This window comes from Heliconius melpomene, chromosome 18 (assembly GCF_056956725.1).
Source record: "Heliconius melpomene rosina isolate 202511_hmr_F chromosome 18, ASM5695672v1, whole genome shotgun sequence".
In the NCBI taxonomy this organism is placed as follows: Eukaryota; Metazoa; Arthropoda; class Insecta; order Lepidoptera; family Nymphalidae; genus Heliconius; species Heliconius melpomene.
The window spans coordinates 9,687,990-9,704,028 of record NC_140406.1 but is presented as its reverse complement, the minus strand read 5'-3'; the positions used below and the strand labels follow the sequence as shown (position 1 = coordinate 9,704,028).

Sequence of the window (16,039 nt, the reverse complement as noted above, 5' to 3'; positions counted from 1 at the left end):
GTTGTGACTGCAACAATATTTATAAGGATATAACAAAAAATATATACAAGGATATAACAAAAATACAAGTACTTAATAAACAGTTGATTACGGTCAGTTATCTGTGTAGCACGAGAATTGCGCATGCGCAAGTGCGCGAAGATATTGAATCAATTTTATAACTTATTGTGGTAAAAATCATATAATAGTTACATATAAGATAGTAAGTATATTTTAATAATATATTAAAATATATATATTATTTTGTTATTTTTTTGTATGTTATGAAAATAAATTATCTAAAAATATATGAATATCCGCGTATTGCCTTAAAAAAACTTGTATATATGTTAAATACTAGTATGTTATTCGTAAGCGTTCCCCATTCTATAATTTTTCGCAACCCATCTTGCAATCTCTCAAATATATTATAATTAACTAGTCATTGCTTGCAACTTTGTTAGAGTGAGCTTTGAAACGACAATGGGATATCCCATTTTTCCGTTCCAGTAAGAGACGTTCTCGACTGCATTCCCTAACAATAGGTTAGAGTGTAGGATTGACGCGCCAAATTTACACTTTTTAGTTCAACAGTTTCGTCTGTACGTTGTTTTTTATATATATAGAGATAGATAAAAAGTGAAAAATTTAGATACTAGTCATGATAGTTAAGTACTTTCATTTGGAAAAATATGTATGGTTAAATATTAAAAAATAGGAAGTTACGCATGAAGATACTAGGCAGGACACTCTGTTCTCCGCTTTCAGTCTGAATTCAAGATATTGGGTGGCAAATATCAACGGCGCATTGTTTTTATCATAGCGATAAAAATTATATAAACTGGTTTGGTGACGTGCGTGTGTATTGTGTATAGGAACAACTATGTAATTACATATACGGAAGTCATTTGTTTTTTGTTTTTTTTTTTATATTTAAATGTTATTTGTTAATTGCAAGACTGAGAACGTTAATTATCCTTAAATATAATATCACAAAAAAATATGAAAGCTGTCGTGGCACAGTGATGCACAGCCTGACTGTGCCTGACTGTGTGATGGCTGTGGGTTCGATACAAACTTGAGGAATAAATTATATTTAGTTCTCCGCTCCATAGAAAAAGTACAGTGTTGAACTCCGCCGCTCAATTTACAGGTTTTTTATTAATTTTATTAATCAGATCAGATGTTTTGTCGCTGCGCCATGACAGCCTCCTGATAGTGTTGACAATGTGATATAATAATGTAATACTATTACAGTAACAATGGCAAAAGTAAAAGTTTCTGAAGGCGTATTGGCGGGGAAAGAAGAAATAAACGAATTTGGTGGGAAATTTTATAGCTTTAAAGGCATTCCTTATGCTGAACCCCCAATAGGTGATCTCAGATTTAAGGTAAGATATAAATTAGTGTTTTTATATATTTTTTATTTAAAGATATTTTCATTTCTTCGCTCTGGTGGTGAAGCAAAGCGCTTCGTTGAGTTCCGCCACTCCGCACGCAATTCCTCCAGAATTCGACAGACAGTGGGGAATGGAGTGTCTTAACACTAGGTTCCCTCGGCCTACTCTATTGTGTGCGGGATACAGCGTGAAGCTGATTTAATTTGATTTTATATTACAGGCCCCTCAACCGCCAAAACCATGGACAGGGATCCTCAACGCCACGGAACACGGACCAATATCCTACCAATACGATATGTTCATCACACAACAAACTCAAGGCAGCGAAGATTGCCTATATCTTAACATATATACGCCTGAACTAAAACCTACAAAACCTCTACCCGTCATGGTTTGGATACATGGTGGAGGCCTCACCTGTGGAAGTGGAAACGATGATTTATATGGCCCTGACATTTTAGTACGACACAGTGTAATTCTTGTCACAATTAATTACAGATTAGATATTGTAGGCTTCCTCTGCCTACACACAGAAGATGTTCCAGGCAACGCTGGTATGAAAGATCAAGTAGCTGCATTACGTTGGATTAAGAAAAATATAAGTCATTTTGGTGGTGATCCGGAAAACATAACAATTTTTGGGGAAAGTGCTGGTGGCGCGAGCGCTTCATATCATTGTATATCACCTATGAGTAAAGGACTTTTTAAAAGGGCCATACTGCAAAGTGGCTGCTTTACAAGCTGGTTGCCAAATATATTCTTACCGCGCGAAAGAAGCTTAATATTGGCAAAAGAATTAGGATGCGAATCAGAGAATGATACTGAAATATATGATTTTTTAAAACGTCAACCTATTGAAAATCTTATAAATAAAAAAAATAATTTATCATTTGCAGAAAGTATTAAGCTACAACCAAATATATCTTTTGGAGTAGTTATTGAAAAGAAATTTGACAATATAGAACCGTTTTTAAGTGAAGACATATATGAGCTTCTTCAAAATGGCCTACATGAAGGAATAGAAGTAATGAATGGTTATACTGCAGATGAGGGAATTATATTTTTAGCTGGTGACCGTAAAGTTGACACAATCTTTGAGCAAGCGAATAAATTTCTAGAATTTTTTGTACCCAAGCAGATTGAAATTCAGCACTCTATATCGCTCCAATTATATATAGGAAAGAAATTTAAGAACTTTTATTTTCAAAACAACAGAATCTGTCAGGATAATTTAGATCAACTGTTAAAATATATTAGCATGGCATATTTTATATATCCCGCTATTACTTTCCAGAAATCTGTTGCAAAAGTTAATAAAAATAAATTATACTTGTACAAATTTTCATGTAAATCAGAATTGAATATGTTTACTGAAATCTTAGGGTTGACAGATATGTTTAAGGGTGAAATAAAAGTGAGTCACGCTGACGACATATTCTATTTGTTTCCTCTTAAAAAAACGCCACAGAATTTTAAAATAACTTCCAAGGCCCTTAAGATGATCGAAAAAGTATCTAGACTATGGACGAACTTTGCTAAATTTGGGTAAGGTTGTAATATTTTTTTGCATCAAATCACCACCACTCGTTCAGAGTGTCTCAAGAGTTAACAACGAATTTAACCCTCTGCCAACCCTGTTATGCAGAAATCTTATAAGATCACTTTTTCGTCCGTCTGATCGTCAAGAGTATTTATCTCGAGATCGAAATAAGGGTATTAAGCTGACATTAATATCAAATATGCAGATACGGTCCCATAGTCCCATGTGATACTTCTAAGCCAATACGATCAAAAGATAAGAGCATTTATTTATTCTTTTAACTGCATTTTGTACGATGACATGACATTCAAATCAAAACCCATGGAGACATAATTAACATTTATAGATATTTCATAAAAAAAATTATAAGCTTATATTTGTCGTTCATTCCATAATATATATGTACCGCATACTTAAATTTGTCAACTTTATTCGTCGCTTAATCAAAACTTATTATATTTGGTAGACCTACAATTGTGAAATTTGGTAAAAATTAAGAACTTGCAGTGATAATGGAAAAAATGGAAATTTATATTTATGTATATTACAGATAATAACTGTTACAAACTTAAGCTTGTCAGGTGTACTTCTTTTTGACCTATAATTAATTCTAAATTGGTACAAAACACTCAGAGAGTGACTTCAACTTCCACTTGATTTTTTAAGTATTATTCTTTAAATTAGTTTATTTTTAAATTAGTACTTTAAGATAAATAGTGCATTTACGTATTATATGATTGTCATACTATTTAAACTGTTAGTACGTACTTATTACAAGGTTGTATCTATTAGTTTAAATAGGCATTTCAAATTCTAATTGTAATGTAAGTGTTATGTATGTTTAGAATAATAAATACTTGACATTTGCATATTTGCTAAACAGTTCCACGTTTAATTTTCTTACGCGTCCTCACTTATTGAGGAATATTGTATGTGGTCGCAAAAGTTAATGGTGCATATTGTCCTACCGATCCTAGAATTATCCAAAAACCAACACCTCCACATTGAACTCACTGCGCACCGATATTATCACCTTAAAAACATATATTTTTGTTTTATTTGCTTTAATTTACCATATATTTCAGGGATCCCACACCTGATAATTCTTTTGAAGCATTCTGGAAACCCTATAGCATGGAAAGAGGATATTATATGGACATAAGCGACGTTCTTATACCTGGTGTCGATCCAGATAAAGAAGAAGTTGAATTCTGGAATGATATTTATAAAGAATTCTATCCACAGATATCCTTTTGAATGTATTACATCATATTTAAATACTGTATATGTCTTTTTTTATATCTAGAGAAAAATGGCAATTAGGTAACTGGTGTTATTTGTCTGATTTTTCTTTAAATGGTAAGAATAAATCAACAATATATTTTCCTGTACTTTGTACTGTTTATTTTTTTAAATTTACCTATTTGTTGAATTTGAATGGGAATTGTTTAAAATTTTATTTGTTTTTATATTTATGTCAAATAAACAACTAAAGATTTCTTGTTTTGTAAAAAAAAATTTTAAGTTATTCTTCCTGTCTTTATGTTTTTATTAGTACCGCACTAGTTTTCAAAAAAATTCAATGTCAATTCAAAGTAATTGTTAATGTTCGTATTGTTTATAAGAAATTTTAAATAATATAAATAATTGCATCTGATTTAATTAAGAATAGAATAGTTTAGACTATTATTTTTTTTTTATGTTGAATGCAATAAAGAATATTATATACTGGGTGGAATTGTCAGCAGTACTTTAAATGAAACCACAGTTTTAACTACTCTATAAAAGCCTAATATAATTCGGAAAAAAAATAATTCCCAAAAATGAAAAACTTATTTTTTCAAACAAAATAAATAATAAAATTATCGTTTTAAAATAAAACGCCATTTGTAAAGTATAACATAGGCACGCACACACTTACCTGTCAAAGCGGCAACGTCGCATACGTATGTGTGCTTGACACGAAATACAGGTATGGATAAAAATCGTGAAATGAAAAAAAAATCCTACGTCTAAACTGTTGAGGTACCTTGATTATTTTTTTTAATTCTGGGTTTGAAATATTTCACCCTATATGCAGTTTCAGTAAAAGAAGCGCTGCCTCTTCCAGCCTGTATACCCACACTAATATAAATTCTAAACCTTTGGTACAGTTGTACGAGAAGCGGTCCAATCAAAACACTAGCACTGTCGTTCTGTTAATTAATTTATGACATGAGGGAGCGGCCCTTAACTTGTAAATCTTGTTTACTGATAATGCTTTCGCACTTTTATAGTGTAAGCGATAGTGTTTTTACCTTATGCGGCTTAAGCAATGAGGACCTAGAGTCATATCACTCTTTTTTGTAGCTTCATATACAGCGTGACGTTACTTACAATCATTCTATTATTAGTTAACATTTTCATTTCCTCGCTCTCGTAATGAGGTAAGCCTTAACATTGAGTTTCACCACTCAACTCTAAAGTATATAAGAAAAAATAAAACATGTTTCTAAGTGGGAATCGAAACCACAGAAACTATGTCCCACTGCGCTCCTAAGAAATTTATGTAATTAAATAGGCAAGTTCACGCTGTATCCTGCACACAACAGGGTAGGCAGAGAAGTGGTTTATAATCTTATAAATAAAATGAGTTGAAAATCTTATAAAAGTTGGTTTAACTGTTCCGGAGAATAGCCCGAGATTAGCAGACAGACAGTTTTAATAAGACAAATTTAAAATGTTTGTTTATGTTTTAATATCGTGTAAATAACTATATTCATTTAAAACACGATTATTTTGAAGTTACTCACAAACACTTCAATTTTAGTTATATTATTACTATAAGTGATATTTATAATTTTCGTATTATGAAATTTGGAAATTATACAGATATCTTGGCTATGTCTATGACATAAAAAAGTAAACAAAAAAAAACAAGTATACATTTCATAACAACGTTGCGTGAGCGGACAATCTTCATCAAACTTCCGCCCAACAGGGCGCGTCCGAGGCGTCGATGGGGACACGCAGGGGACGTGATGTATGGCGAGGGGTCAATAGTGTTCTCAAACTTTTATGTTTGTGCAATAAAATAAAAGAATTAAGAAGTATATGTAATATAATAATTATTCAAAGAAAGGTACAAAAAAATATTTAATACATGTCTTTTTCTGGTTTTTTTTCTCCCGACGTATGTATATGTTTTCTTTGTATGTGTGTTTGTGTGTTTATTGCGTCATAGCGTCCGAACGGTTAAACCGATTTATTAGAGTTCTTGTGTTGGGCTTTTTTATATCCTTATAGTACGTTGCTGTGTATAAATCTCGCATTCTCGCTCTATTATAGACTGAAAATTAGAAATTTATATAAAATTTGAAATATAGACACACAAAGAATGAATTTTGACATATGATTTACCAAAAACTCGTCGATCTAGCAAAATACGTTTCAATTGCGCCACAATGATTTTAATATGTACATATTTCTAGTTCAATACGTAAAATAATTAATTAACACACTTACATATATTCAACAGACAATTACCTTCTGCTTCCTGAAACTACGTAATAATTAATCACAACATGTTACCTAGTAATTTGTGTAAATTATAAATCAAGCAGATTTATATAAAATTTTTAATTAGAATTAAACTCAAAGAATTAATTGTGGAAACACAATTACGAAGATCCATCTTGACAGATATCGAGATGTTATAGATTATTTTAATAGATCAACTTTTAAAAAGTTCTATCGAATAATAGAGTTTATGTAACAGGATGAAGTTTCTCAGTACCTATTTTAAATTATTATCATAATTTTAAAATTTAAAAGCACACATAAACATATACCTAGTATAGTATAAGTTTTCTTTTTAGAATAAATAGCGAGAACGTAGTGTTAAGTTACTCCGTTCCGTAGTCTACGGCCCATTTTCTTGATACTGCGTGCTAATTGGTAGAACTCAAAGCCAATAATTTGAAATATAATCATTCTAAGTGAAGAACTTACAACCATCTCGTTGCAAAATACGAACTTTTTGAAATCCTTTAATCTAAAATTTGCATACTTTTATTATAAAGTATTTCAATCGCCTGTAAAATCGGAGTTGTAATTAGATTTCAATCCCTTCTAAGATCTCATGGCACAAAGTTTGCTAGTTTGTCAAGCTTCGCTTTAAAGCGTATTTTAAAGTACTTTATAATATTATAAAAGATAAAAGAATATGTGTAGGTTCGAAACAATAGTCGTTAGTGCATTATATAGCCTGCTGCAGAACTTTGTGTTAAGTGTAATATAATATTGCAGTTAAAGGAAAGATAACGATATTTTAATCACTGCATTATCTTTTTACCTGAAATAGATATTATTATTGTTTTTAATTAAATAAACACTATTAATGGATCGAGGTATTAATTAATGACAAACGAAGAAACTACTTAGCTTTCCATGTATTTACCATGCTCAGAGCTCGAAGCAGTGCCTGGGACTTTAGACCCATGTGTATGATTTTCAAATGCTTTAACTCACTCCTCTACTGTCCGAGCTTCTCTTATTACCTAATGAAAATTTAATTAATGACTAATTTAATTAATGAATAATACTACTAGTGCCGCCTTCTACGTACGGTTTAGAAATGTAAATATTTATAATAAGTTCTTGACAGAATGAGCTATGTGAATTTAATTGTTTATTATTAAATTAGTTTATTATTATTATTGTGTTATTTAAAAAAAAAGTATAATTAAGTCGAACAGTTTTAGAAACACTGTCTTTTCCACTACACCATTCCACGGCCATTTTGCAATACATTGTTTGTTCAATTTGTACCCTCCAACCAACCTCAAGAGAGAAGCTACCTTGTAATAACCACTCAAAAACAAGCTTCCTTCCTTAACTAAAAAGATATAAGACTGATTTTTTGTTAAAACACAACCTTTAGAAGCTCCCTTCGCTGAACGTCTTGTAGGTAACTTACGTTTATCACTATTGTAGGTTCGACGAACCTTCTTGTAAACATACTGTTGCTTTTTGACTATTTTATAAGAAAATTTTGGAACTGTGATGGATTTTTCCCACTTTAAATGGTTTATAAATTATGTAAACGCGACGCCTCGGACCAAACCGCGAGTGAATTTCGAGCGGAGTGTCTTATCACTATGTCCCCTCTGCCTACACTGCTATTTGCGGGATACAGGGTGAAAAGTCAGCTTAAAAAAATAATTCTTAGTATATTTCAACGAATAATAAAATTAATAAAAAACAACGTATAGAAAAAATAATTTTCTTTTAGTTTCAACATCATAAATAAAAAAACCGTTTTAATTATAAAATGAAAGGATATTTAGAATTTTAAGAAAAATTTCGCTCTGGAACTTACTTGGGACATTGTAATTAATGCCTCCATGAATGCCGTCAACTCGGACAGCACTTAGACTTTAATTAAATTTTCTAAATAGAGAAAAGCCTTTCTTATAATTCTATCAATTGCGCTTAGAATTTTTCAAATGATTCGTTCGTGCTCTCAACGAAACATTATAATAGAAACAATATAATTAAAATTTTCAATCAAAGAGGCCGTCATGGTGCAGGTGCACAAGCTAGCAACTGTGAACACGAAGATTGTGGGATTCGATTCATTTTCATCTCCTCGCTGTGGTAACGAGGTAAAGCGCGGTGTTTAGCTCCCCCATTCAACACGCTATACCTTAAGAATTCGGGCGAAAGTGAAGATCAGAAGTTCCTTAATGGGAACGGAGTGACTTAACACTAGGCTCCCAGGTTCCCTCTCCTAAACCTGCTTTTTGAAGTATCTGTATCCCTTCCATACAAAGAAAAACCAATTTATTTTATTTCATCGTTGCGCAATGGTAGAGCGTCTGGCTGTAGATACGATAGTCATTAATTCGACTCCACTTGGGGGAATTAAATAAATTATTTCTGTTTCTCTGTTCTGGCAAGACAAAGCAAAGCGGCCTCTCTACATTCCTCTCCTCTCAACTCATCCTTCATGCATTCCTTCATTTATATAGATAACAATAAATCGTTATTACGAGAGCCACCGCCGAGAATAGATGTATTGGTAGTCTGTCTATTCGTGCAGATTGTTAAAATACATACTTTTCGAACCTTTACATGCTCAACTTTTAAAACGGAATGTGAAGTGTCGTGACACCTTATTTCCTATCCCATCCCGTATAAAGAAGGGTCAAGGTCGAGTTATGCAAAAGTTATATGTATGTAATTTAGGTAAAATACATGTAAAATCTAATGTAAAATAATACTGTAAAATCGAGTGATTGTGGGCTATCGACTGATACAAAATTCCTATTCTTTTCAACCCAATTCGTCAAAATGAATATCAAAGAGCTACAAGTATAAGCCATGGCTACGAGGGTGGAATATAACTCATTTATACTGCAAGTGTCTATGCGGAGGTGCATAGCAGGGGGCGCATATTTATATGCAAATATATTCAACGGCATTTGAATCTCTTTATTAAGAACACGGTATCATATCCGGTGTAGAGTTGCCAAGATTATTGCAATTATTAGTAGGTACTCACTCAGTTATCGCAATTATCTCAAGACGTGTTTATGAAAGGAATAGGATTCTCTAGAAAATTTTCATATTAATATACTGCAATGATATTGAATAGAAAATAAATTATGAATATTTGAGATGGGTTTGATTCTCGATTGGCAACATATTTATAATATTTGGAATATTACAGGCAATAGGCAAAGGGAGCCTAGCCTCTACAATTTATTTATATTTGAATTATAAATGTAACTTTTTCAATAAATTTTCATATAAATAAAAAGTGATATGTATAATTCACAAACAGAAAATTTATGTAAAAAACCCAACATAAAATACACCGTTTGATTGAATTAAGTCCTCACATCGCTAGACTAAATTAAATTATACTCGTATTATGGTCGATACTAACAATTTCTACGTACATTGCGCGTATAAGTCAAACCTAATATATAAATAAGATTTACGTTTTCTGATTGTAAAGTAACAAGTTTTAGGTTCGATTCCCTGGGAAATTAATTATTTTTCATTTTATCACGTTTCGGCAGTCAACAGGCAATATCTCGTAAATTAGGAAAAAAAGGAGGAATGAAACATCTTAGCTTAGATACCGTCGTAGCGCCGCGTTTGTCTGATAACGCGACGGTTGTGAGTTTGATTCCCACTTGGGGAAATGAATTGTTTAACATCTATAGATCCCTCTGCCTACACTGCTTTCCGAGATACGGCGAGATACTAAAAAAGAATGTCTTAACTTTGTAAAAAGCGATTTCTTTTTCCTATACAAAAATTGCTTATTTTTTTTAATAATCAAAATACTAAATCATTGTGAGCTTTGTGAAAATAAAAAATATTATAATTAATTATTTTAAAATAATTATTTTAAAAACTACAGTTAGGCTTAAACAAAAGGTAAGTTTCTAAAAATAAAGAAAATATGTTATGTGCGCACTCGTAAATTTCACATGCAAATATATTCAGTGGTCTCTCAAGTACGTACCTGCTGTAAATTAAAACATACGGGTTAATATTTTGTTTAAAAACTATAATTATTTTAAGCTGTCTTATATTTTTATACTTTTGTATTAGTGGTGAATCGAGTGTCTTAACATAGGGTTCTCTGTTTTATTGATATATAGGGAATAATTGAAGCTTTATTTTTGTAATTATGTCTAAAATACAATAAATACTTTTTTATATTACATATCAGTTACTATATAATCTATGATATTCGTTGAATAACAATATATTACTAACCATATCAGAAGAGGTCGCCGTGGCATAGCTGTATAGAATCTGTACGTAAAAGCCACGGAAAACGGAGGGTCCACTTTCCACTATTCGCCCGACACTAGGTTTCCTCTGTCTACCCTACTATATGCGGTATACAGAGTGAAGTTAAAAAGAAATAAAATATAGTAAAAATATAAAATTAAAAATCTCCATTAAGATCTCATATCTAATAAATAAAGAGATGAGCGTATTTGAAATGTAAAGAATACAAAATTAAGTAGGTGTCAGGACAAGCGGACACCTAATTAATTTGCTTTCTTTTTTTTATTTATATTGTAATAAATATCCATTATCATTTTGTACGTTTTAAAAATATATTAAAAAATCAATGCCCCATAAAAAATAACATGAAAAATTCCAGAATGAACAACATAAAAAATGTTTTTAAAAGACGCCATGCAAACGCGACGCGACGAACTCTACATACATTAAGCTCTACAAGTTTGATTTTTTTTTCTTTACACCACTCATAAATTGCTCATCTCGCTGCTTTTTAAGTGCTGAGTTTTAAAAGGATTTTTTCTCTTTATTTGTAGCTTTTGATAGCGCTAAGAATGACACATTTGGTATATATAGCGAGTTTAAGATGATGGTACAGAATGGTATTGGGTTCGAATTCGAAGATTTCACTTAGGGAAAACCATAATTTAATTAAGAAAAACACAGAAACAAGAAAGGTAAAGACGATCAAAATCTGTGGCGTACAATAACTTATATATAAAAAAATACATTCCCTTTTCCTATACTAAGGATAGAGCGTGCAGCTAAAAAATATAAATAATTTCTTTTAAATACTTTCTCTTCGTTTATCTTTGAACTAAAGACAACTATGCAGACAAAACTAGGAGAATGTAAACAAAGCCACATACATACAATGAATCAAACACCGTTGATAATACCACCATTAGATTGCAATTAATCCGGCATAGTGACGTGCCCAATTACCACATTAATATTATTATATACGGTCAGATAATATAATATCTATATTGTGCATGAGGTTATCATAGCCATAGGCGGAGAAATAGAGTATTCGGAGGCGAACAAAAAAATCAGGTGATAAATTAAGAAAAATATCTTAAAAATAAATTAAATACTAAAGTTCAGAATGGCAGTACGTTTTTATTAAATTTTGAATTTGAAAATAATTATTATTTGCATATAAACACACAACGGCGCACATATAATCCAAAGTATTTAGAGCTTGAATTTTATCCCGAGTGAACACAGATCTCGGCACCCGTATAAATATAGATGTTTTCGTTGAAGTCGAGCATTATTTAACATTTAATTTAGGTCTCATTTCCTATTTATGTTTTTGATGAGGTACTATTACTTTTTGTTAAGAAATTATTACTATTGACCATATTTTGTTATTTTTAAAATCGCTTTATTTTCCTACGTTCATTAATAATTATCAGTTTTCAGATTTTTTATCTCTATATTATGTACAACTGTGTTTCTAGCTCATCTAGAAATGGGTTAGGTTTTTAATAAGTGAATCAGTCACAAAAATGCTGGTTTTAAAACGTTAAAATATGAACAAATATTTGAGTACAGTTGTTGAAATTACATAACAAACTAGGGGGTTTAACAAATGTGCTAAATGTAATGCAAGAAAACTAATTAGCTTACGAGTTAAAATGGTTCAAAGTAGCTTGAAATCAATTCAATCAGTTACAATACACTTAGGTGGAAAGTACAGAACGGAAGTGTCTTAATGGGAAAGAAGTGTCTTAACAGTAAGTTCTCATTTGCCCTCTGTCTACCTGGCTATGTGAGGGATACAGCGTGAAGTTAAATATAAATATAGTTATCATTATAAATTTCATGACATAAAATTATAAATGGAGGCTTAAAATGTATTAATTTATATCATAATGTTAATCACAGCCATATTTCAATACAAACTTATTTGTTTGTACACAGATTAATTTTATCATTAATAATGACAATAACCTGAAATTATTATTTCATCATTTCATGAATTAAACAGCGTTGTTAATGTTTGAGTATATTGATTTTGTTGAATATTTTAGGTGGCGTAATTCGGAAATAAGAGACTTCGATGGTTGTGGGTTCAATTTCTCATCAATAGCTACTATTATTATTATAGCTTTATGCTTTTCCACATAGAGTTAGGACACTCCGTTTTCGATCGATGTAAATAGACCAAATGAGGTGTTAGCTTTCTTCGCCCTAGACACAATAACCCTCCGCCTAAGTGAAGCTGAAAAATAAAAATAAATTGTAAATTTTCTAAACTCTTCTTGTTTATATTAAAATACCTAAAACAGTTAAAATTAAACGACGAATACGCTTATTGACCCCAATCCATGTAACATGAGTAGTGTAATACAATACGAGGCAATTTAACCGCAAGGTGTCCACATATTGTACTGCTATGTATACGGTGTCAATGCTGTTAATCATTTATTTAATACCTGATCAGGCTTCTCTCACAAGGATATGGTATATAACTTTAATTTTATGAGATGTTGGAGAAAAAATGGCCTTACGGTTCATCCGCATAGTAAAGCAGAGTGCACCTAGCGTTAAGACACTTCGTTCTCCACTTTAAGATACATTGCCAGATCTCTACGGTTTGTCTATTAAAACATGGTAATGGAAATAACAAAATTCCCCGAGTATACAGTTATTTTTTGTGATAAATAAAATTTGTGAGGATAACTGATTTAGATTTTTTTAGCTTCACGCTGCAAATGGCAGGGTAGCCAGAAGGAACCTGGGAACCTATTTATAAGATATTCCGTTCCCATTAAGTCACTTCCGTTCCCCACTTTCCGAATCCTGGGGTGGCGAAACTCAACGCCTTTCCACACAGCGAGGAAATGAAAACATTTCATTCCACCGAGTGAGAATAAAACTCATAACGCTCACGCTTCAATTCTTATGTATTTCTATATTAAATTTTGACAAGAAAAATGTTGTTGTTGTTGTTGTTGTAGTTATTTAATTATGGCGATCCGAGCGTGCCAGTTCAGCACTAATCACTTCGGCAATGTCACGTTGAATGGAAAACACACAAAGGAGAATGTACGGTAAAGAGACAATATTACGCAATAGTAGATGCACGTTAAAAAGAGATCCAGCTAAGATACCAAGAAAGATGTGTACCATGGTATAACACCATTTCATGTGACAGACAAATGATTTATAGTAGAGACAATACCACAGTCCTTAGCTCAAATCAAACCCCCTGGATTTGAACTGGTACTCCACATGCCTTAACTCATCCAAACAATCGATTAATCAGCTAAACCGCTAAAATCCTCATCCTATTTGCATTATAAATAAATTATTATGCAAAACGTCGACATTTATCCTGGTATTAACCAAATGTAAAAGCCAGACGTAGTAGTATACAGTAAGCACTCAATACAGCCATATACGCCGGCAAATATATGTATTATGAGTATACTGCGAACAGAGACCCTGCCCCTACCGTGAAATTCTAAATTCCATTTAAAAATACATGTAGAAATTACAATCTTATTAAAAAGAAATAAAGTTTATTTTCGAACAACGGCAAATCTTACATTCGTACAGACACATACAAAATGTTTATTTTCTAATTAAGTTCAAACAATGCCTTTATTCACCCCGTCGAAGTGAAATCCCCTTGGTTTTCTCGAAAAATAAATACTCTACTGCTGTAAGCTTTAATTGTATCCAAGCTTTTTATTTTTGAAAGCTGAGTCTAGAATAGGAACTAACATCACCTTGTTCTACTTTTTGTTACATATTCAGAGATATTTACCTATTTTATGCGTAACACAACGCAGCATATATTTAGTTACTAGATCATAGCCTCACGCTGCTAGATAGCAGGCAGAAGGAACCTAGTGTTCAGACACTCCGTTCATTCCACATGTAATTATCAATACATTTCATTTTGAGTTGAGTGGCGGAACTCAACGCCACGCATACACTTTTAATTATAAAGTGCATGCATTTAAAATTATATTCTTAATAATATTTTTGGAAAACTATATTGAGTACTTATTTAAAGCTCTAAATCTGAATATAAAGTTTAGTTTACTTAAATTTATACAACCGAATGTGTACAACATTTGTATTACAGTAAACTTTTAACAATTATACTTTTAAAAAAAGCATTCCCTCCTACGCACCCCAAAATTGTCGACGTACAAAAAGCTAAACCTATAATTAAAGAAATTCATATTCATTTTAAAACCATGCACACGCAAGGGACGTGGGGATTTTGAGACCACCTTTATAGCTGTAATTATTATGGTTTTTACCATTTTTTTTGTTTAATGGATTTAAAGATTTTTTTTTTTTTAAATTTTATTTAGTAGTAAGGTTATCGTAGCACAGTAGAATACCATCTGACTGTAAACGCAATGGCTGTGTGTTCAATCTCCTTTGCGAAATTACTTTACTTTTTTTAGAGAACATATAAAAATTTTAACCTAGCGGATTTGAGCCAGTGCCTCTTGAAAGGCTTTTTTTTAGCTTCACGCTGTCCTGCACATATAGACAGAGGAAACCTGGGAACCTAGTGCTAAAACATTCCGTTTCATTAAAACACTTCACCAATTAGATCAGAGAGAAACTAACAAATATATATATTTTATCACTAAAATTACTTTAAATTAATTTGTTCATCACGGCAAGTTAACGTATCTAATTAAACCGTTCCACTCGAATGTCCGTGTCCAGTCGGTCTTCACCAATAATTTAAACTTACTCGTCCCCTATCTCCCCTACAAAGTGCTTGCGCTTATCGTTTATGCACATTTTCAAGCACATTCCCGTTATTAATGACCAAAGAATATATTACGCCGTCGTGATAATGGTTATAAATAAGTTCAATCCTAAAATGTTTATATTTGAAAATATTTTTGTTATTAATTTGATTTCAGTTGTGAGTCTCAATAATAAAAAAGTGGAAAATAATGTTTCTTAAATTAGGTCCTTTACCGACCTTGCAAAAAAAGACAAAAAAATTTTTTTCTATCTGTCTAGGAAATTCTGAAAATACTTTAAATGTTTATATTGAAAACTTTTATATTTGTTTTTCAATTTCTCGCACTAACGAACAGCGTGCTGCTCAGTGATTCAATTTATAAGAACAAATACAAGGCTGCACAAATATTTATAAATTTTATCATATTTCAAAGTCTAACTTCTATAATTAATACAAATATTTATGTATTCCAAACTCTAGAACTCTTTCTTCGATAGCGACAGACGAGGTATCTAACGTAAAAACAAATATTTCTTAATTAAAAAAAAGATACATTTTATTTGAGATTCGAAT

The 16,039-nt window shown here is 31.6% G+C and overlaps 2 protein-coding genes across 4 annotated transcripts in view; one reads left to right on the top strand and one right to left on the bottom strand.

The window, feature by feature from the left end:
• The window catches only part of gogo (thrombospondin-1 like protein golden goal), a 150,928-nt gene that overhangs the window by 107,716 nt on the left and 27,173 nt on the right, over positions 1–16,039 (bottom strand). The gene's annotated exons all lie outside the window — the stretch shown is intronic.
• Positions 50–4,310, top strand: LOC146529488 (juvenile hormone esterase-like). Its single transcript, XM_085201617.1, has 4 exons — positions 50–202; positions 1,237–1,370; positions 1,600–2,924; positions 4,005–4,310. The coding sequence occupies exons 2-4, from the start codon at positions 1,242–1,244 to the stop codon at positions 4,174–4,176; spliced, it is 1,626 nt and encodes a 541-aa protein (XP_085057743.1). The 5' UTR covers positions 50–202; positions 1,237–1,241; the 3' UTR covers positions 4,177–4,310.

Coding starts and splice junctions, on each gene's coding strand:
- LOC146529488 (XM_085201617.1), top strand. CDS start 1,242: ATGGCAAAAGTAAAAGTTTCTGAAGGCGTATTGGCGGGGAAAGAAGAA. Junction 1,371..1,599: donor TAGGTGATCTCAGATTTAAG/GTAAGATATAAA, acceptor TTTATATTACAG/GCCCCTCAACCGCCAAAACC. Junction 2,925..4,004: donor ACGAACTTTGCTAAATTTGG/GTAAGGTTGTAA, acceptor CATATATTTCAG/GGATCCCACACCTGATAATT.